General features: G+C 40.5%; 3 protein-coding genes across 3 annotated transcripts; 2 read left to right on the top strand and 1 right to left on the bottom strand.

The window, feature by feature from the left end:
* The first annotated feature begins 283 nt into the window (after positions 1 to 283).
* Positions 284 to 7,914, top strand: p2rx5 (purinergic receptor P2X, ligand-gated ion channel, 5). Its single transcript, XM_004557418.4, has 12 exons — positions 284 to 528; positions 953 to 1,103; positions 1,339 to 1,410; positions 1,528 to 1,603; positions 1,827 to 1,911; positions 2,093 to 2,173; positions 4,332 to 4,473; positions 6,251 to 6,384; positions 6,470 to 6,563; positions 6,655 to 6,720; positions 6,896 to 6,984; positions 7,073 to 7,914. The coding sequence occupies exons 1-12, from the start codon at positions 398 to 400 to the stop codon at positions 7,329 to 7,331; spliced, it is 1,380 nt and encodes a 459-aa protein (XP_004557475.1). The 5' UTR covers positions 284 to 397; the 3' UTR covers positions 7,332 to 7,914.
* Positions 7,915 to 8,029: 115 nt separating this feature from the next.
* emc6 (ER membrane protein complex subunit 6) lies at positions 8,030 to 9,564 on the bottom strand. Its single transcript, XM_004557417.6, has 2 exons — positions 9,347 to 9,564; positions 8,030 to 8,705 (listed from the first exon to the last, which is right to left on the bottom strand). The coding sequence occupies exon 2, from the start codon at positions 8,670 to 8,672 to the stop codon at positions 8,340 to 8,342; it is 333 nt and encodes a 110-aa protein (XP_004557474.1). The 5' UTR covers positions 8,673 to 8,705; positions 9,347 to 9,564; the 3' UTR covers positions 8,030 to 8,339.
* Positions 9,565 to 9,589: 25 nt separating this feature from the next.
* On the top strand, positions 9,590 to 22,656 carry shpk (sedoheptulokinase). Its single transcript, XM_014408608.3, has 7 exons — positions 9,590 to 10,000; positions 10,080 to 10,221; positions 14,334 to 14,508; positions 14,601 to 14,753; positions 14,919 to 15,094; positions 18,236 to 18,436; positions 20,763 to 22,656. Exons 1-7 carry the CDS (start codon positions 9,863 to 9,865, stop codon positions 21,155 to 21,157), a joined length of 1,380 nt encoding a protein of 459 aa, XP_014264094.1. The 5' UTR covers positions 9,590 to 9,862; the 3' UTR covers positions 21,158 to 22,656.
* The last annotated feature ends 986 nt before the right edge of the window (positions 22,657 to 23,642 follow it).

Genomic DNA, 23,642 nt, shown 5'->3' with positions numbered 1-23,642 from the left:
TGAAACTCGAGGGTAGTAACCAATGGCAAGTGTGCGTTTCGCTCCGTCCACATTTTAATTTTTAAAAATGCAACAGTTACAAAAATAATTTTACTATACTTGTAAACACTCATGACAGTGTTGGAAAACGCTGTTGGAAAAGTACAAGTCGCCGTATTTGCACAGGAATGAATTATTAGCAAAGGTGCTGCTGCACACAGCTCATGTAAGTCAAAGTGAGTGTGTAATCAAACCATGCAACAACATAAACTTTCCCTGCGTCGCTCTTCCACAAGGAACTGAGTGGAAGACCCCTGTCTCAGTGGGTTTGCCCGCTGCATGACAAGAGAAGCAGCTGTATATATCAGCTGGGGGACTGCGAGCTGCCGTCTCACTCGGCTCCACCGTGCGGGGAGGAATGGCAGGCTGGGGGGGCTTCTTATTTTCTCTTCTCAACTACAAAACGGAGAAATATGTCATTGCAGAAAACAGAAGAATCGGAATATTATTTCGGCTCTACCAGCTGGCAGTGCTGGGATACATTATTGGGTGAGGTGAACTGCATGCACCCCCTCCAACTAGCGTGTTTCCTTTATGGAATAATAAAAGGGAGAGTGACTAACAAAGTTAAAAATAGTGGAGCTTGTGGAAAGGTTTTTACTTTGTGTTAAAGTGGTAGCGCAGTATGGGCCTTTCCTACTAATACTCCCGTGTGGGTTATCTGGTTGAGGACAAACTGTAGTGTGACATTTTTAAGTGGCTGGTGGTTATACAATCAAGCCTGCTATTAACAGTCGATTTTTCGTTCAGTAATCTTTAATTTATGGTATTTTCAAGCGTTTTACCCCTTATGCATGTGCGAGATATTTTCTAAAACACTTTAATAATCATAATATTAGTAATAATAACATAACTCTGCAATGTAGACAGGGGCTACATTGAACACGTCATGAAGTTATGCTGAATGTCCCAGGTGGGTGTTTGTGGTGAAGAAGGGGTACCAGGAGAAAGAAGAGGCCATCCAGAGCTCAGTCATCACCAAGCTTAAAGGTGTCACTCTGACCAACACTTCTGAGACGGGGCCTTACCTGTGGAGTGCCGAGGACTATGTCATACCCCCAAATGTGAGTCTATCTTTTAGTTTGTAGGATAGCAACACTGATGGCACTGATAGCAGCACTCGCTAATTATGTTCCTGTCAAGACATATTACGAGGCTATTGAATGTTTGGGCTGCCTTGTATCATTAGTCTCAATGTCTGCCTCGGCAGATTTAACAATATTGAGCTTCTTGGGGGCACTAATTTGTTTAACATTTTGCTTCTTCATCTCACTGCCAGGACTTAATTTTATTTTGCAGGGTGAGCAGGTGTTCTTTGTTGTAACAAATTACATAGAGACCCCCAATCAAAGGCTGGGCTTCTGTGCTGAGGTGCGTATTGGAAGGAAATTAGCATTTTCTGAAAGCAGAAAAGTCATAGTAAAAAAAAAAAAATATATATATATATATATACATATATATAAATTTTATTTATCGTGCCTCTAACAGAGTTCCAAGGTGCCAGATGGACGATGCAAAACTGATGATGACTGCATGGAGGGGGAGCCTGTAACAGCAGGTCATGGTGAGGGATGTAAAAATCTGATTGTTTGTTTGGATTTATCCTCGCTTTTTCCATTCTCTGATTTATGATCTGTATAATGAAACAATACAAAATATTGTCCTGATACCGCCACTCTTTAATATTACACATTTCATTATGTCTCTCTGTGTCTTTTCATTTTTTAAGTTCTTGTTCAGCTCCACCACACAGCCTGCCAACTCTTTGCTCTCTCTCTCTCTGTTAGGAATCAAGACTGGCTTGTGTTTAAACAGCACCGGGACCTGCGAGATTCATGCCTGGTGTCCCGTTGAATACAACAAGAGACCCGCGTGAGCATTCATCATCCCTCACAGAACTTTGGAAATTTGCCATTTTGAGCTGCTGCTGCATTAACACTGGCTCTGATCCCTCACACAGACCCAGATATTTCACAGGTTCTATTTATTACTGGCATAGGCTGTCGCCTCCCTTTTCTTTTTTCACACAGCTGCCTGTCTCTTTCATTTCCAGAGAGCCCTTACTGAGTGATGCAGAAAACTTCACCATCTACATCAAGAATTTCATCAGGTTCCCCAAGTTTGAGTTCTCCAAGTAAGTAGCTATAAGTGGCTGCTGATTGCTGGTGTGCCTATGTCTTCCAGGGATTGGGGCATAGAGTGACCTGGGGGGATATGCACGCTCCAGTGGCTGCTTTAAATAGCTTTAGGGTGCAGAGAGCTTTCTATTTATACCATTCTGTGCATTGCACTCAGTGAGACAGTGAAACAGTCATCTGAGACGTCCTTGACAGCAAGCCTTGCCCTGGACAGGTGTCTGATCAGAATGGGCTAGCCCATTGAGCTACCCTCTCCGCTGTTCCCTGCACGAGTCCTGCAATAATGCACAGAGATGCCCCAGCTATAGCTAATTCATCTGTCAAGATCTTACTATAATTACGGATACATCTCTTATGTTCCCCTACTAATTTTGGCATGCCTGTGATTAATGAGGTAATGCTTTCGCCTGAATGGAACTTACTTCAAATGGCCGGCAACACTACACATCTTACAGTGTCCTGTATCCAGTTACGTTTTTTTCTTTTGCTTGCAGCTAGAGGGTGTAAGCTTTGGTTTGACTGACATACGCATGCTGCATGCGCCACTTTTGTAGTGTACACTGAAGAAAGCTTAGTCAGATTAGTTGGAGTCCAGACAGTGAAACTCTGAAGTGCACAGTGGTACAGATGCAGAGGCATATGTGCGTATCTGAGGACCAAAGTTAAGGCAAAGTTAAAATGGTATGAGATCACATTAAAAATCTTCTCCCCTTTAAAAAAAAAAAAAAAAAAAAAAAAAATGTTATAAAGATTTATAATCATATAAAAAAAGGAAGATAAATCTTAGATTCTTCCATATTTCTAGCCAAACTGTGGCACTGAATTTGTTAACATCTTTGTGCAAAAAGTAACATTTTTTGAGTTGTTTCCTTCCCCTGAAGCAGAATAGAACAGGTTGATTTGGAGAACACATATTCCATCATAACTGAGCAAAAGTGTCACTAGTCAGCCTGTTATTCTTAGCAACAAAGAGCTTTGACCGGGTCATTGTGAGTGTGAAGGTTCCCACAGGGCAGAGCTCTAAAATGCTGGAAAATGGATGCAGAGTGTCCAAAAGCAGCCATAGAAGATCAATACATCCAGCTTTATTCACTGCAGGAAAAAACCAAAACAAAAACAGATAAATCAAAAGACATCAATAAAGACCAAGTGAGCAAAAGTCAGCAAAAGTTATATTAAAAAATGTACATAATGGAAAAAAGTCCTATTTATTGAGAAGACCACCTAGTGCTATGGAAGTAACAGACTACTGGGCACAAGAAAACCATCAGGAGGAAGAAAATGAATGAATCTAACCAAAACTGGCTTAAAAAATCCAGGTCCTGGCAGTCCTAGTAGTTTATGCGAGTAATAAAGTAGCTTCTTTGTGGGCAAGTGACACTAAAAATACACCTACATGCTTCGGCTTACACCTTCTTCTGGATGTGAAGTCTAGAGTTGTTTTCTACCCTGGACAAGTATGTCTATAATAAAGGACCTTCACGCTCAGCCAGTAGCCCCTTCCTGTTCAGAAACATGGCCTCTGTTTTGCATCTGAAGGATTCACAGTGCTGCAGGATAATAGGCCAAGCCCAACATTTTATGGTGTAAAGAAGACCAAAGGTTGGGTCTTAGTAAAGCAAAAGGAAGAAATACCAAAGACTAATATATATTCTAAAAATCATATTTTCAGAGATTCAAGTTTTCAGTCAAATTGTCAATATTATCCTAAGTATGACAACCGGTGGTCAGACTCTGATGTTGCACTTTCAAGTCATCCATCCATCCCATTTTTCTTAAATGCTTATCCATCTAGCTGCCAATGTCAGCTAAGATGCAGGGTACACCCTGAACAGGCAGCCAGTCCATCACGGGGTAAAAAAGAGAGCACACATTCTCACATCCACGCCTGCGGCCACTCAGAATGACCACATAACACAACATGCATGCCTTTGGTCTGTGAGAAGAAACCCCAAACAGGCACATGGAAAACATACAAACTTTAGACAGAAAGAGCACAGCTGGTTCAGGCATGGAACCAGCTGTGCCTTATCTGCTGCCATCAGCAAAACCCCGATAACTCTAACTTCCATCTTTTCACTTAAGTCATTTCATTGAGTGAAAACACAAGTTTCTGATATCATTAACTCCACATCTGCTGTCTATTACTTCTAGAGCCAATGTCCTTGAAACTTCTGATGAAAGCTACCTAAAGAGATGTTTCTATGAAAAAGAGAATCATCCTTACTGCCCCATCTTTCGCCTCAGAGATCTTGTCAGCAGTGCTGGACATGACTTCCAGGAAATGGCTGTTAAGGTACAAAGTGAAACAACAACACTCAAAGAGAGCAAATTCCCCTGAAGGCTAAGACCTATGCTAAAACTTTAATGTTTCGTGATCATGTCAGCATTGTTAACATGGAAATCTACTGGAGTATATTAGTGTAGCATATTGATCATTTTGTGTCGTTTTGAAGTCGTCAAGCGTTGTATTGAAAAAAGAGCTAAAAAAAAAGAAAGTTCTTATGTCCCCCCCAGTGACGAATATCTTGGTTTAAAGTTTGGAGATGATCCTAGCTCATATGACCCTGACCTTTGACCAATGACCTTTTAAGCATTACATGCTAGAATAGTGTATTTTATGATCTTTACCTTTAATACTGGAGCAGCTCTGGCTGGAATCTTTGACTTCTATAAGCTGTAAAACATGAGCTTTAAAGATATAATTATGTGGTTTTGCAAAGCTTTCCAGCATCATGGTGACGTCATAGGATGTTGTATTGAGAAAATAAAAAGTGCGTCGTACAGCTCTTTGCATGCCCTTTCATATGATATAATACTCAATATGGTTTAATTTTTTTTGGTCAAGGTCAACTTTGACCTTGGGTGCTAACATTAAAGGCCAATGTTAATGGCCAATTTCAGGTACTCATGTCCCCCAGGGTGTAGCATATTGTTGTGAAGTTTGAAGATTTTTTAAACTGATTTTTACATTTGGTGTGACCTTGACTTTAACCAGATTTTGACCAAAATTGAATCAGCTTGAGTTGTTATTGATATCTAACCTCAAACTAAATTTGAGAATGAATGAATGAATTTGAATTTGAAATTTGACAAACTCTGGATGCAAAACAGCAAACAAACACACAGACAGACAAACAATTAAGACTATGTGCGGGAGTGATTTTGGTTCCTCACTTCCTCACAGTTGTTTGCTAACAAACTATAATAGAAATCTGGTCTCAGTAGCTCGCCATCACTTGTTTAGATTTCTTGAGCAGATCTTCTAACATTATAAAATGTTAGAAGAGGACAAAGTACAGTGAAGATTCTGCAATACACAGTTTATCTCTCTGTGGACACACAAACTCAAATCAGTTGATTGATTTATAGGGAGATGGTCTGCTTGCACAAAAAAGCTGATTTCTTTAATGATTTGTGAGAAAATCTGCAAATATCCCACAAACACTTGAATCTCTCTGCAATGCAAATACAGTAAAGCTGTGTATTAAAAGCCAGCCTCTGGTAGACTACTAACAGCAGGGTCATTCATGAACTGGTTAGATCCACATACATGTCGTTATGTGTCGTTGTCGTGAAGCTTTTTGACACATCTTGTGGTCTTCATCTGTATATGTAGATGTATCTGTTATATAATCAGCTGGAAGAAAATGGATGATGGACATGTGGAGTTTTCAGTAGTATTTAATCCTTTTCAGTTTCTGTTTAGAGTTATGAAAAACTGAGTTTCTGGAACTGCGTTTAAGTAAGATATTCCTCTATTAGCTTTGATGCTCCACATTGGCTGGTCCCAAATTAAATCTGTGTTCCCCATTACAAGCAACTTGAGTTTGAGGCTCTGAGGGAGAAAGATCAGGGCACCTCAACTGAATTACATCCCAAATGAACACAGTTGTTCAAAATAAGCATTTTCTTGCCAAAGCCTCATGTAACTTGATTTTATCTGCGTGTGTCTTCTCTGGTCGTGGTATGTTATGTTTAAAAAGTTTTACTTTTTGTAAAGCACTCTGTACGGTATGGTTTGTGGTGTATCCGCTGATGTGCTATTAATATTTACCCTTTGTGTCCATCAGGGCGGCTCTGTTGGCATTCTCATTGAGTGGAACTGTGACCTGGATAAAGATTATTCTCTGTGTAATCCACAGTACAGCTTCACCCGTTTGGACATTAATTTGAACAACTCAATCACATCGGGATACAACTTCAGGTATGGTACCCACTACCTTCACTCTGCTCACTGTTTCCAACATGTTTTCAGCCTTTACATCTTATGTCAACTATTTTTTCTACAGATATGCCAGATACTATAAGGATCAAAATGGGGAAACCTATCGCACGCTGTATAAAGTGTATGGGATTCGCTTTGATATAATGATCAATGGTCAGGTACTGTGTAGATAGTAGCAGTTTAGTTTTTTTCTAAAGCACATCATTCTGGTGGGAGATTAACAGTGAGTTTCTGGTTATTGTTTTACAGGCCGGGAAATTCAATATTGTCCCCACAGTAATTGCCATTGGCTCAGGTGTTGCTCTCCTCGGTGCAGTGAGTAATTTATTAGAATATTCTGCTGACGCATGTGTGGATGATTGCTGTGCAATTACCACGGTGCTAAGTTCAAAAACTGTCATTTTACAGGACAGTGGATGATGTGTAATCCCCACCAAGAAAAGTAATATTCTCTCCTGTTCCAGTTCATTTGTTTATTTTTCTCTTTTAGGGAGCCTTTGCCTGTGATATGATATTATTGTACATGATGAACACGAGCTCCTTCTACAGAGAGAGGAAATTTGAAATCATCAACTTCAAGTAGGACTTCATATGTTTGCAAAAACTTTGCCATTTTCTAAATCTTGCTCCTCACTTTCGCACACCTCTCTAATGCTGTGTGCAACAGAAAAGAGAGGACCAAAGTTAAAGATGAGAAAACGGGCCATCGGGAAAAGAGGTCCAGAAGACCAGGGACAGAGAAAGGGGCTACAAATTCCATCAAAAATCCAGGAGAAACTGAGCCCACTGCAGGATCTTCTGCAGAGAGCCAGCCACCTACAGAGAAAAGGGGTCCCACAATTCCACGTAACACGGGACAGCGATACTCTGCTCCACCCCAAGGCACTGAGACGAAGCATCATATCACTTTCATGGCTCACAATTAGGTCTGCAGGCAGAGCAAGGTCACCTGTTTGTTTTCCTGCATGAGGCGGAACCCAAAGGTGGGACTGACGTCCACGTCTTACCTGCCGGCACAACTGCTAGCACGGTCACTAGCATGAATGATGCCCTGACTGAAGATGTGTTGATCCAGGGGAATGTAAATGTTGTGCAAAGTGCATGACATCAGGACGTCAAAGAAAGTAGCAGGGTCAGGATTCAAAACAGATTCATTACCACTCAACTGGCAATTAGCAGTGACAGTAATTACAATATATAGTAATAAAAGTAAAAAAAAGTAGGCATGAAAGTTTTTAAAAACTACACTTAGAAGCAATTCATAAGAAAATGTGTGGTCTTAATTGTGTTTTTACAGCTCAACACATGTATTGTGTTGTTAAAATGCACAAACACTGTTGCTGCTTTCTGCTGTATGTTCAGTTAACTGTACTGATTATGGCTTTGATATGAAGCTTTTACACAGTATTCACTGGCGACACTGAAGAATACAGCCTGACATGCTCTACGAGTCCAAGTGGACATATTCTCTGTGTAATGAATGGAAACTGAAATGCAGAGTCTCCCTTTGTTTGTTGTTCCTGTTTCTATTTATTGAATGTTCTTTGTCATTGGAAACACATTTTTGTCATCACAATTTTATTATTATTAGTGACATTCCCCAGTGAAGAAAAAGTGATCCAAAAAACTTCTAGAGAGATCTTTAATCCAGTCAGTAATTACATCTGCTGTTTTCTGACTTGGTTTAACTTGTGAGGATTTGATCTGTAAACCTACATTATAACTATAGCTCTCTAAGTACAGGTTAGAGTTCATTCTCTGGTAAATATGGAGGAAAGAAAAGGACAGTTAATTCTCTTAACTCATCGTTTAACATATAAACAGTTCACAATGGAAGCCTTCCACTAACAGCCTATCTACAACAGCAGGGCAGACAAACCTAAAGAATTACAGAGCATTAGACAAATATTTCTGAGTTATTTCGAGTAGATGTTCTAGTATACGTGCACCATCCCGTACAAGAAAGTCCAGAACAGGACATATGTGAAGAGGCCTCCGACGAGGCCTCCAGTAAAGAGCAGCCGCCGTGATTTGAAGAATTTGTTCCACCGCCGTCCGGCCTTGAGAATAAGCAGCAGCGAGAGGAGAAAGGATGATAGGAAATAAAAGATGAAGCCGTACAGTCCCGTCAGGCCAAGGATACCGGCTGTTGCTCCCGAGAGCGCAGACACAGAGGTGCGGCAGTAATCCAGCACTGCCGCGTTGCCTCTCACTGCCACTTCACTGATGAACTGTGGTCCCTCGCGCTTGGCCCCAACTCCAGCCATCTTGGCTCTGGTCGGCTACCACAGAAGGTGCTGCTGTAACATCAAAGATTAAGGCAACAATGTTAGAGCAACAGTACCTACTATGATTTTATGTACCTCGCACAATGAGGTTTTTAATTCATAAATAATCAAAATCGAAATAACATGATGAATAGTAGGACTAATGATTTCAAATCCTAAACATCCTGACTCGGGATGCTTTATAGAATTAACACCAAATAGAAACAAAACAAAAATAGCTCATTTAAAACAGAGACCGATCGGTTTTACTTTAAAAATCCATTGACAGACAATTTTCACCAGGAATAATTTAAGGGCCATCTTACTGCTGGTAATGAAGGTTATTATATTAAAAAAGAAAGACCGATCATCATGACACTGAATCAACATAAAACTACAAATCTGGACACATTAAAGCTCTTCACTCTGCGTGACAAAGAAAGCAAGTCGGGTTCGCTTAGCTATTGCCAAACTTCAAGGTGATTCAAAGCCTCGTTTTGACATAAAAAGGTAAAATTATACGACACAGACATCAGTTTTCAAACTACACAAAGCAGAGTCAGACTATTGGGGGCTAAACTGCACATCAGCTGAACTATTTTAACATTTCTACCAGTGCTAATTCTAGCAGTGCTAGCTCTCCCAGCTGCCCACTGACGGTGACAGGTTCTCACCGGAGATTAATGTAGGGACTTCCTGTCGACTCCTCACGACGCGGTCACAAAAACATAACATGCAAGATTTACTTAGCAAACCTGAATCTAAAGCAGTTACAGGAAAAGTCAGCTGCTGTCACCAAAAGAAAAAGTGCATTCATTCTCGTTCGGATGACACTCCTATACGAAAGTCAGCCATGCTCCTGCGCAGTGCATTGTGGGAAGGCGGTAGTCAGCCTCAGGAGGAGCCGATTTGGTGCATTCCTTGACAGTAAAACAGTAGGAAATTGATCTACCCTGAATAACGTTTAAGCAGGGAAGCTACCTTTGAATTTGTATTGAAGGAGACACTATGTTACATCAAAATGTAAATTCGTTATTTCACATTTTTGGCTAAAACAGCAGTTTTATAACAGCAAATTTAATCTAAGTAGCAAAGAAGCTCTAAACTCCTTTAATCACATGAATGCAGCAGTGAGGACTTTTGCATTTCGGTATGAAAAAAGCTCAAGGTACACATCGTAAACATCAGTCATGTCTAACTTTATCCTGGGTTTGGACGTGGGTACCTCTTCAGTAAAAGCCGTTTTATTAGACAGAGGATGTAGAGCTATAGCTGCCAGTCAGTCTTTACCGACTGTTTCTGATTTAGCCGACGATAGCGGGATAAAGGTGAGTGCGTTCACTTGTCCCGCAATTTTAACTACAGCTCAGTAATCTAAACACCTCTGTGTGATTGTGTGTAACGCAGGCGAAAGAGCAGGACACGGGTCGGATCATAGACACTCTGGACCGGTGCATTGGCCTCCTGCCCAGAGACAAACTGCAGCATGTGTGCTGCATCGGGCTGACCGGACAGATGCACGGAGTTTTATTCTGGAAACCAAAAAGCGGTAAAGTTATTCTGCGCGCGGGCTGTGGCATTTCATCGTCAGTGTGGTAACTTGTGTAACAACGGCTCTATGATTGGGGATTGTTTCTGATTTTCTTTTCACGGGAAATGAGAAAAACATGATCAAAAACAAAATCAGGTGTCAAAGGAAAGATTAGACATGATTTTCAGGCTCACGTGCAGCCCTGTGCCAAATACAGATGACACTGCGCAAGAGCCAAAATAGTCTTTGTTTGGCAAAGTGACGAAACAAGTACTTCGGCTCTTTACTCAAGTAAAAGTCATAATACCAATTAAGAAATGAGTCAAACGATTTCGCACTACATTCAGGAGCTATTTCAGAATTAGAGACATTACTTTGACAGTGCTTTGACTTTTATAATACCACATAACACAGGTTCTGTTTTTTTCATTGTCTACCTCTTTCCTGGGACCCAGATGTGGTAGGGTCAAAGAGTGAAGGTAGAACATGGATAGATTTTAAGATCTACAAATTAATAAGTAACTAAAACATTATCATGAATGTAATGAAGTGCAGTCCTCACTTACATCTCACCATTGATCCTATCTATGCCCTGATCCAATGGCATGAAGCAATGTGTGATTAACAGTGCTCCAGTCTAATGGTAAATTGTGAGTGGGGAGTAGTTGATCATGTTTTAGGACCTTTACCACCCAATGTCCCTTCTCTGAACACAACCATCAGGGATTCAGGAAACATACTGTGTATATCAGTGTAATCTTAATTCTTGTATCTTGGATACATTCATTTAGGTGGAGGATGGAAACATTTGTGTAAAGATGGATGAATTATACCAGGATCATCACAGATTAGGTACTGAAGTGATGCAAATCTTAGATAGATTGGAGAGAATTTTTCTTAGGGTGTTTACAGCCACACATTTGGACACTTATACAGCTTACACTAGGACACACTGGAAACATGTATACCTCCTGCAAAGCTTTCTTGACTTACCATGTAATCACCATTTAAAAGTCCTATAGTTTTCTGACTATCGCGCTGTTTATCAATAGAATATTTTCATTTATTTTCACTAAGTAATTATTTTCTCACTTGTCAATCTGATCTCTTCCCAAGATATTTTAATCTTTCCACACTGCCAAACACTCTGGAACCCCCTTTTTTTTTTAGCATCTGTGTATTCAGTATCAGGGTTCGTAAGGGTGATTGCTTACATTTCAGATGTGGTGCTTAAAAGTGCTTGAAAGTGTAACTGTATTTCATTCACCACAAATAACTATCTAATTGATTTATTTATTTATTTTTATCAGATAGAGAAATAAAATGAGTCGCAAAATGTAAAAGCAAAATTTCTCTGCCTGGGCTGCCTTGCACCTCTGTGGCTGTCTGTTTCAATATGTGACCCGCCTCTCCCCCTAACTGTCGGGATGAGCACGCTAACATACCTGCAGTTATAAAGTTCTTAAACAAAAACAAAAACAAAAAACATACCTGCAGTTGCTGTTTTAATGAGTGTTTGATGGAAAACGACAATGGCGGAGTTTGCGCTCTCCAGTCGCATGATAGGTGAGTCCTATTGAATAATTTTCCAGTACGTTACACATGCTAATTTTTAAAATTATGATTATTATTTTGCTAGCTATCAAACTCGCTGGAGAAATGATTGAAATGCAATGAGTGTGATGCAATACGGCAGCGCTATTATACAGTTAGTTATGGCATTAAGATTTATGGAATATGCTGTGAACTTAGCTAACATTACTTAGCAGTAGCAGTAATATGTGTTACTTTACTCATGTGAAAGCTTTAAACTAGGGCTGGGCGATATGGCCTAAAATTCATATCGTGGTATAATTTGAAGCATGTGCGGTAACGATATATATCGCGATATATTCTTTTCTTCTGTATAACGTATTTTCCACTCTATAAGGCACACTTAAAATCCTTTAATTTTCTCATAAATCGAGAGTGTGCCTTATATATGAATTCTGGATTGTCAGAGCATTACGGCTGCCATAGTGAGGAGCTTCGCGGAGTAATCTGTGTCCAAAACCTCATCCCCTTCAGGTCCCAAAGTCAAACCAACACTAAGAGTTAAAAACGGTCTAAACTCTTTCATCTTTAATAAAATCATCAGCGTTGCTGCTTTATCAGGTGTAACAATTAAGTTTAACATCCATGCATCCATAAAAACAGAATCTATTAAATTTAATGGAGTTAGAAGTTAACAGGAAGTTAGCTCGCTAGTTTCCACCTAAACATGACATACCATATTCTGACTGAGAGATTTTTGAAACTAATTAAAACGTACAGCTCTGCTACCACTTTCAACATAAATGAAGACAGAAAACTAAACAGCAGTGGTGTTTGCAGAGTTACTGAAGTTGGACTACCTGGTATATAATGTTGTGCTATGTGATTGCTAGCGACACAGCTATGTTAGCATAACATTAGCACTGTGAAGCTGGAGGATGAACAATATGGGAATAGAACAGCTGCGAGAGAATTCAACATTAATGAATCAAGGTTACGGAAGTGGAGGAAGCGCAGTTTTTGGCTTTCCCCATGTTTCAAAAATGTTTCATCTCTTTGCTATGACTGTCGCCCGGCATTTGCAGATGATAATGGTTGTAGCAGCTGCGATGCTTTCGACCAAAACAGGCGCAGCTTGATGACATCATCAACATGCGCTATCGTGATATTCAAAATCTCTATCGTTGGCCAAATTTATATCGTTTCTATCGTATATCGTTTATATCGCCCACCCCTACTTTAAACATTTAGCCAGTTACATAACTAGCCAACTTAAGGCTTTCTGATTAACCCTCTAGGGTTGACGGACTGAGTGTTAGTTTCAATTCTAAATAAAACAGTGGTGTTTACAGCGGGAAGAAACCGTAAAAACGGCGTTTTCTACGGACAGCGGTAGCAAACACTCTCTGCTTGGGAGTGAAAAAAAAGAAAAAGTGGAAAAATGTGCCATGTCGACCAATCAAAAATTATGTGGCATTTGGTTGTTTAGGAAGAGGGCGAAGTTTTAGGAGTGACACCGGCGAGAGTGAGCGAGTGAGTTTTGATACATGATAGATTTGTGACGTTTACTGTGTTTGGACTCAAGTTAGTGTGTTGTCTTGTGTAGTTAATGTGTAGTGTAGTCGTTGTTTTGTTTTGTGTGTCACTTCTACTAGTGAATGTCACAGTTGCTGCAAAAAAAGCCACCAAAGGCAGATGTAAACGCTGTCTCCACATGGAAAACAGGAGTGACACACCTTCTGTCATACCTGCAGGATTTATTCCTGTGCTGTTCTCCTCTGTCTTATAGTGGACACAAACTATTTTTGGAGTTGCATATATAATTTGTGTGTCTTCTTATTTGATGCAGAACACCTCATTGTTCTCTAAATAGTTTTAAATGGTTATATAAAAAACGTCTGAGCCTTGGCTGCATTTTTAGATAAATAGTACCATATAACTTTGTTGTTTGCAAAACTTGTGCATATTTTCAAAAAATGTACAATTTCTATTTGCATTTCAAGTTATGAAAATGATTCGTAAAACATGTTTGTGTTTTTTACAGTCAAAAATATAACTTTTTTCTACTCATATTTTAAATTTTGTCTGAATTTAGATCAGTTGTGCTTATACAGTATGTCAAAATGTGAAAATAACAGAATTGGCAAGATAAACAGTTTTTAAAGGTGAAATATAGAGGACAAATCAAAAGTAGTCAAAAAACAACCAGTTATACCCTGAACCCCAGAGGGTTAAAGGCTAAAAGCAAAGTTGTCACCAAGTACTTTTTATATTTGTGTGTATTGTTGCAGCTTTTTTAAGTATTAACTTGGTGCCTTTGGGTGAAATAATGGTAATATGAGGGACCGATCCATATGGTCACAAAGAATAGCGACAGATACGTATAGAGTATCTGTATAGAGTGGTATCTAAAATAAGCATGCAGTTTAGTTTGACTAATGTTTAAGTGGATCCAGAGGCTTTAGAACAACATTGATTGATAATAGGACAGGGCAAAGGACAGAGTCTTTCAAGAACACAGCAGTCAACATAACAACTCAAACAAGGGTTGTATTAAAGTTGTAAGCACTCAGTTGACTGTCTTTTGCACCACCCAGGTTGCGTCTGGTCCAATAGTGATTCCTTAACAGCCAAAGACACCAGTCAGCTGATCACCTGGCAAGATGGACGTTGCAGCAATGACTTCCTCACCTCTCTTCCCAGACCAGACTCTCATCTCAGCGTCGCCACGGGGTTTGGCTGTGCAACAATCTTCTGGTACATGAAACACAAGTAAGCTCACATCTTTAAAAATAAATACATTATAAATAAATACATTTTGCAATTGGGATACAAAAGCTGAAGCTGTGTGGTTTTTTCCGCAGACCCAAATTCCTTGAGGACTTTACGGTTGCAGGTACTATCCAGGACTATGTGGTGTCCATGCTGTGCGGTTTGGACAGGTGTGTGATGACACCCCAGAATGCAGCCAGCTGGGGCTTCTTCAACACGTCATCCAATCAGTGGAACGAAAACATGTTTGTATAGTGTTGAACGTCCTTCCTTTTTACAACACTTTACTAGATGCACCTACTGCATGAAAACTGTTGTGCATGTTTGGTTTGCAGCCTCATTTACCTAACACTTTTTGCATCAGTGCAAGCATACGTAACAAGCACTGTATGTGTGTGTGTGTCCTCTAGTCTGAAGGGTGCTGGCTTCCCTTTGCACCTGCTTCCTAAGTGTGTGCCATCTGGTAGCTTGGCAGGAAAGACCTGCTCTCAGTGGCACGGCATCCCTGCTGGCACGCCAGTAGGGGCCGCGCTAGGAGACTTCCAGTGCTCCGTCTACTCCTGCATGAGCGAACGGACAGATGCAGGTGAAACAGGATATCCATTTATCTCTCTTAATGAACTAAATGCACAATGTTCTCACAGTTGATTGTGGATCTGCATTTATAAGTTAATTCAGATTCGGATAACTTTAATAATCCCAAAAGGGGAATTTGTTTACAGCTTAGCTGAATCACAAACCACACTATTGCCTATTGTAGCCAACATTTACATGGAGGAAGTCGAATGTAAGGCTCTTGGCTCTTTTAAAGGGAGAGTACCCAGCCACTGGTACAGATATGTAGACGACACCTGGGTCAAAATTAAAACACAAGAAGTGGAATCCTTCACTGCGCACATTATCGCTGTGGATAAAAACATCAAGTTCACCAGGGAAGACACAAAGGACAACTGTTTGCCTTTCCTGGACTGCGCTGTGCACATTGAAGAGAATGGCAACCTCAACATTGAAGTTTACCGGAAGCCCACACACACAGACCAGTACCTCCTCTTTGACTCCCATCACCCTCTGGAACACAAACTTGGGGTAATCTGGACCCTACACCACCGGGCAGAACATGTTCCCTCTAAGCCTGAAGGAAAAAAGAAGGAACACACACATGTAAAGGAAGCACTTAAAACATATGGTTATCCTAATTGGCTGTTTATAAAGTCAGCAAAGATGCACAGAAAAGAAGATCAGACACCAGCGAGGGAGGATAAGAAAGACAGATGCAACAACATTTTCATCTCCTATGTAGCCGGTGTATCAGAGAAACTCAGGAGGCTCTTCTCCAAGCACGACATCCCAGTGTACTTCAGACTCAGCAACACACTCAGACAAAAACTGGTTCACCCGAAAGACAAAACTCCTAAACACAAACTTAACAATGTGGTGTGTGCTGTACAGTGCAGCGAGGAATGCCCAGACCTCTACATCGGAGAGACCAAACAGCCAAGCGCATGGCACAACATAGAAGAGCCACCTCCACGGGACAAGACTCAGCTGTCCATCTGCATCTAAAGGACAAATGTCACTATTTCGAGGGTGCAAATGTTCCCTTTTTGGGCAGAGAAGACAGATGGTTTGAAAGAGGAGTGAAAGAAGCCATTTACGTCCACTGTGAGCGACCATCTTTGAACAGAGGTGGTGGTTTACGACACCAACTGTCTGCCATCTATAATCCAGTTTTGAGATCCCTTCCCAGACGCCTTAACGTCCACTCACATCCTGGGCCATCTGACCTCAGGAAATTGCATGATAAGGTGGGGCCAGGTTTCACAATGAGCTCACCCGAAACCTTGGCTGATTGTAACTAGAGCTGGGCGATAGAACGATAACGATATTTATCGCGATATAACTTTTACTCGATAGAGAAATTAAACTATCGCGATAGACCTCGCCGCTCTTATCCTCTTTAAAAAAAAAAAAAAAAAAAAAAAGGTCAGCCAATCCAAATTAAGTAGCGCAGAGCCGAACCAATCACAGCCGCAGCGTCACGTCGCGTGACTTGTTACGTACAGCACAACTGCCAGGCCGCACATGTGTTTGGGAAGCAGCCAGCCACCGTACCGCCCGGGTAGTGGAGGAAATGAGTGTGCCGACTAGAAAAATCAACCGAGCGTGACCGAAGGTTACCGAAGAGAAAACAGATGATGGTTCCAATGCCGGAGAGATTGTCGAACGGAAGAGCCATAGAAGTTCCGTAGTGTGAAGGTATTTCGGCTATTTCAAGTCTGACAAAAAACAGAGTAGCGTGCACTGTAAATTGTGCCGAAAGCAAGTCCGGAAATACAATAAACTGGTGCATGCGTCACACTGTGCGCCACGTTATTGTTTCGATGAAATGAATTTCTACAATACTGTTAATTCTACTCTCTGCAGTGTTTAAATGCTTACATATACACACAGTTACTGTCCGTCCACACATACGACTCGGTTCTGCTTCTATGCCGCAGCTTTGTTTACTTTTTCCCACCGAGGCTTGTAGACTTCTGATTGGCCAACATTTCTGCACGGTTAGGAATCTAGCTCCACCTGCTGCTTTGGCATGTTCATAGCAGCGTTTTCCTTCATTTCTGCCTTTATGTGTGGACGGGATTATTTTTTAAAACGAAAACGGAAAATCTCCGTTTTCAAAAATACCCGTGTACGTGTGGACGTAGCCTCAGTCTCTGACTGGAAGCGCTAATTCGTCATTCGGCTTTTGTCAGACTAAAGTAACTGTTAAAACTGTTTGAAAAGCTCAGCTATACAACAAGGAGAGATCGAGAATTTCCTTTTAGTTCTCAGTTTATTTGATATTGACAAAAGTTAGTCAGTTTTGTCTGTTCTTCTGTAAAACAAACTAAGATTTATTTTTAGAATTAATATTTTGTTTCTAAGTGGAATTGACAATTTAGTCTGTTTCGTTTGTTCTATTTTGAAACTTAAACGCTTTAGCGGCTACCTTTTGTGTAGTTTGCAGTATTTGCCTTTATTTATCTGAAAAAGTCTCATGTTCCTTAAGTACATCTACCCTGTTGAACTTCATCCATCCATTCACATCCGCTTAATGGATGAACTTATTATGGGAAATAAATATTTAAATAAAAACAAGCTGCTGATTATTTCACATTTTACTTGTGAGCAACGGCACATTTAAATCTTACAAATATAGTTATTTGGCTTATATCGTGATAGATATCGTTATCGCCTGAAATGAAAAAAACATATCGTGATATGAAAAAATCTTATATCGCCCAGCTCTAATTGTAAAGCACACCCGCTTTCACACCTTGGCTCATGTGATTAGGTAGAGGATCATCAGGGGGTCCTTTGTCCCTCTTTGGGGGGAAACTCCCACTGGGTTTAAATCTGGGGCTCTCCACCATTTGACTCTTAGAACTGAAGAAGCTTCTCGGATAAGAGGTGAAACGTCTTCAAGCAACTCAAAGAAGTCCAGACGCTTTTCTTTCCAAGCTCCTTAGACTACGATGACCTGGATGACTGAGAACCTTCACAGACACAAACCACACTGTTGCATGTCAAGTGAGAGATCAACAAACAATAAGGTTGAGGAAAAAAATCCAATATAAAACTTATTGTAGCTGACTTAGGGGTTTATATTTCAGGACAAACACATCACTAACCATCACAGCTAATTCTCTTTAGCTGACAGTTTCTTTCTTTTTTTCAAATTTCCCAGTCCTTAACATAAGCACTTCAGCCCAGCTGACCTACGCCATGCCAGCTGACTTCAAACCTCCAGATTCTCTTCAGCCTGCCTCGTCCATCTCCTACTTCCCTTACTTTGAGTCCACATACTTGGCTGTTGCAGCATCGCTCAATGGCGGGAATGTGTTGGCAAGTTTTGTGGAGATGCTGACTTCCTGGATGAGAGAGCTTGGTTTGTATTCTTCTTCTATTTTCTAGACCTTAATCCATCGTCATCCCTCTCAGGAAAACCAAACAGTGCAGGCTGACTTGCAGATGGACACAGACACTGTGATTCCACACATTAGTTTTATTTTTTAATCATGATTATTACAAAAGGCTTAAAAAAGTAGAATAGCTTAGTAAAGTCAAGTACAATATAACAAAACAAATTATTTCAACAGTTTCATATTCATAAGGTGACAACTTCTCTAAAAATCCTACCCCCTCTTTACTCTAAAACGGATTAAAATGTAAAATCGCGCATCACATTGTGTATTGATAAGATTTGTGAGACCAAAAACCTCAATAAGAAAATGTTTACTGACACTTTGCATAAACCGGCGGATACCAATATTCAGGGTTGAAAAAGCTGTATTTTGGCCATTTCTTTTCTCTTTTCAGGCACAAATCATAAACAGACTTCCCTAACGTTTGTTATGCATAGTTATTTATGTAATTATTTAACCTAACTGCTCGGATTAGCTGGATGTTGTGTTTGTGGCTTTCCAAAGAAGTGTGTTGCCAACAACAAGAGCTCCCACTGGTGGGAAAACTATGTAATTTCAAAACTCAAGACATGGTTGAAGGATGTTTCTTCTGTCTCTTCTTTAGTTTTTAAATTTTTTTTATTCATCAGCAGTTATAATATTGATACAGATAGATCAGCAAATAGCTAATGCCAGCTGACATTGTTGATTAATCCTAGTCTTAGTCGTACAAGTGAGCAGCAGGGACGTGTTATCATATACTTTTTTTTACAACTGTTTCAACCAGATGGACCGCTCCCTGTTGGCCATTAGGAAAAATGTAGTTTTAAGGTATATCTTCATTATCTTCACATTTCACACTTGATGATTATGCTGTGCCCATCATTTATATACAGTCTTTACATAAAACCTATAACTAAAGGGAATGGCACTATAGACACCAGGTTTAAAACTGTGGTATATTCTGATATACAGAAAGTTTTATCTGCTGCTTAATCAGGGTTTATGTGAGCTCATTTGGAAAGATCCATGTACACCTCACAGGCTCATATACTTAACATATTCATAGAGAAGATAAATGACACCTCTCTAAACTCGTTACTGGAGATGCAAGAACCAAAATACATCCCAGCTTTATTCAGAAACGTTGGCAAACAGTTCTAGGGAAAGGTTATACTTGCAGATCAACAATCAAAGCTGCTTAACCCTTTACAGCCGATCGGAGCGGGCACGCTCTGTTTTGCGTAACTATTTTTAAATCCCGGTAGCTCTGCAACCAAGTAATCTAGCGCAATAATTTTTTTTGCATATGAAACTGGAGGAGTTGTACTTACATCTTATGCCATCAGCTTGTCCTAGGTCACAGTTTCCTTCCACATATAGCTTTGCAAAAACTGCATAAAAATCACTTGCAGCAACAAAAACATGATATTCCAGAAACACGCTTCGCCGATCCATCAGCTGTTTGTAACACTTCCTACGTCCATCAGCGCGAACTATCACATGACCGCATGACCTGCCCGAAACCGGAAGTGACGTCATTTTGCATAAATGCAGTTTTTTACGATCGGGGCCTTATGAGCTTGTGTTTTACTTGTTATGTGTTTTAAAAAGTTATGTTTGACTTTATGACTTTCTGTGTCGTTTCTGGGATGCTTAAGACTCATATTGCACTGCTGGAAATAGTTTATTTTGATGCATATGCTGTTATTTTGCAAATTTGCACTATAATATTTATTTTCGTTTTTCCTGCAGTATATAAAAATTGGTGTATTTCAAAAATAAAACTATGAAGACACTCAAAATAAATTTCCTGTGGTGGGAAACTAGTTTGTGTAACTTTTTTGTATTTACAGTTTTGAGGGATAAGCCTCTTAAATTTCTCTAACTAGAAATATATGTTAAAAAAACAAAAACGATTTTCAATTTTTTTTGTAGTTTATTGCACTTTTTTGCAATTTATGTAATTACTATGCACCTAATGCAGACATATTATTAAAGTTTGGGCTATAATGGTTGTATTGATGTATAGCAACTTGAAATGCTCCCAAAAATGGCTCCACAGCATGTAAAAATATAATATAAGCTCTGGCGAACTTGGTTCTATGGTAGGTCTTAAAGGGTTAAAGATGAAAGCAAAGACCAGAGACGGCGCAGAGATTAGAGAAAACTGACATTAAATGAATAATTAATCATGAATGCAATAAACAAAATAACAACTGTAGAACAGTTAAACTAAAGTCTACACAGATAGATGACACTAAAATGCCCCCCTCTGCTGCAACCCCCCCCCCCCCAAAATCTCCACAGGTGCAGAGCTGAGTGACTCGTGCTTATACGAAAAGCTGATTCATTGTGCCCTGAACCAGGAAACCAGCAACCTGAGGGTGAGTCCTACTATCTTGGGAGAGAGACATGACCCTCTCTGCCTGGGCCACGTGACTGGCATCTCCACCTCCAATCTCTCCCTGGGTCATGTGATCAGGGCTCTCTGCCATGGAGTCCTGGACAACGTCACCTCGATGATGCCCGTAGAGCATCTGCAGCAGGCGGGGGTCCGCAGGATTGTGGGCAGTGGGAGCGCGCTCGCTCGGAACGAAGTGCTAAGACAGGAAGTGGAGAAGGCGTTCCCTCTGCAGGTGGTATACGGACAGAACGCAGACTCTGCTTTGGGCGTGGCAATGATTCTCTGTGACCGCCTTTGAATTGGAATCGCTATCCAGTTCTGTCTGTTTACATGACTGAGAATTTTGCACATCAACTAAAGCTGACCCTAACAAATCTTACACAGCTCATTTTTATTTTGAATCTTAAAGAAAAGGCTGTGTTTGACAGGATAGAGATCCAATGTTAGCAATTTTATAGGACCAAAAGATAGAAGATGTTCGTGAAAGCTCAAAGATTTTACTGTGACTGAACAGCTCTCATCAATATACTGGGCATTTCTGATATTTGGGGTTGGATTTTGTTACAGTGTAAGTCACAATCAAAGGACGGCATCTTTTTCCTAGACCTAGCTGCTCTTCATTCCTCAGGAAAAAAGTCAGGCCTCTGTCACTTAGCTTTACAGCTGCTTAATGCAGCACCAGACAGATGCATTAAATGATAGAGGCAACAAATTCAAACTTGTTAACTGTAGGTGTCTGAAATTAAATAATGACATGGAGAGAAATCACAGTGAGTTGGAATGCTTTAAAGCTTCTGCATGATTTATGTTCCCTGAGATGAAGATGCAATCAACATGTCAACACTGAAGCAGAAAACAGCATGTTGAGGTGCCTTCATTTTAGGTGTCTGGGACAGATTCATTTGTAGTTTCCTGTGGGATGGGTGTTTCCTTTTCAGCTGCCTGATTGAAACAGGTCGAATCTTTGTGTGTTTGTGGGTTAAGTATTTCAAAACACTGATTGATCAGAATTCAGTCTGATCATGAAGCGCAGATTACCAGGGTGATCCACGCTTGGTTTAGAATCAACCAGTGTCATAATAGCAGGAATCCAATGGAATGGTTTCATTTTTAGCACCTTTTTTCATTCTTGAGAATGATGAGAGACTTGAGTGTTTGTTTCAGTGTAGACTCTCACAGTGCCCGTCAACTCCCACTGAGCCTTATTTTTCTTTTTTAATCGCACTGTCACAGCTTGGCTCACAGGCTCAAAACGGAGGTAGTAACTAGTAATGAATCTTTTAACTAATTGGGCCCAAGTGTAGCTCATGCAGCCAGTTACTTCTACAAGTAACAGCACTATAACCATAGCAGAGACACCTAGTGGCTGGGGGTTGTCACACTCTTCCTGGACACCAGCTGAATCCAAATCATTGCTTTCCCCCCCATTTACACTACTGCATATAAAAGTTTTACTCAGTTACAATGTCTCATTTTCAACCACACTCTGTTGTATCATGTTCACCAAGTTTACTGCAACAGCCTCCCCAGTCAGTGCTAACTCCACTCTCTAACTCAGGAAACCTGGTGCTTGGAATAGGCACTTGAACAGTAGGCTGGAAAAAATGAAGGAGCTGGAAAGCTACCAGAAAACTGAGTATAGTCTCAAGAATAAGTTGCTCTTGACAAAGCACCACAAAACATCAAATCACTGGGTGCTGGTTTATCTCAGTTGGATGAGCAGGCAACCATATGGCGTGTGGCTGAGAGTGGCCTGGCCAGGTTCGAATTTGACCTGCAGCTCTTTGCCACATTTCTCTCTCTCTTTTTCCCATCAATCTTCACTGCATCTGTCTAATAAAGCAAAAAAAAAAAATGTATATACATATATATACAAAAACCCCATAAGATCCCTGATGTGATGGATGTCTGAGCCATATGATTGCAAAAACAAAAAAGCCAGTGCATTTGGACAACAGAATGAGTGCAGGAAATTGAATGAGTGATAAAGACTGATGTGTCACTTGCTCCGTTAGGGGAACTTGCTAGGAACTGTTCAGTACATCAAGTTTACTGACAAACTGAGCTGAACCCACCCTGTTCACGCAGTCTTCCATCCATGGTAGAGGATAAGCATCTGGTTTAGTCAACCCACTTTTCAGTGATTGGTACAGAACCCGGGAGTTGTTGGCTGTATCCACCAACAAACAGGGAGAAGCCCAGCTTGAAGATGAAGGTTCACAATACTATAATTGAACATATACTGAATTTCCTTCTCCATCACCTTCTCTTTTCTTTCCCAGAAAGTCTTAAAACGCCAGTGAATCAGTTGTGCGTCACCCACATCAATACCATGCTCTGTTAGGTGTGTTTGAGTCTGACAAACGAATAATCATTCATGATGACAGATGTGAACGGGCTTCCAATTTACAGAGGGTCCTTCCTCGGCAGGCTTTCACTGGATGGGTTTACCCCATCACCCTCATGTGCCAGTGAATCCATGCTTCCCACTGTGCTGTGGTATGTCTTCCCCAGTTTTACAGGGCTGGGACACCCTGATGTAATGGGGTTTAAGCAGATTAATATGACAAAAATGAATTTAAAAAACAAATAGTTCTACTCTGAACTTGAATGGCAAAGGGACCATAAAGTGCCCTGAAATGAGACACCACCAAATGGCATCAGAGCTAAAACCTGCTCACCTGGACCGAACTGCTGCAGTTTGGCTTTTGGATAATTAAGATGCTTCATTTCTATAATCCAGAACCGGATTCACTATCTCAATGGGGTTCAGGCTGTACCAC

Source organism: Maylandia zebra, linkage group LG10 (assembly GCF_041146795.1).
Source record: "Maylandia zebra isolate NMK-2024a linkage group LG10, Mzebra_GT3a, whole genome shotgun sequence".
NCBI lineage: Eukaryota > Metazoa > Chordata > Actinopteri > Cichliformes > Cichlidae > Maylandia > Maylandia zebra.
Note: the sequence above shows the minus strand (reverse complement) of the source record. Positions and strands in the feature narration are given on the sequence as shown.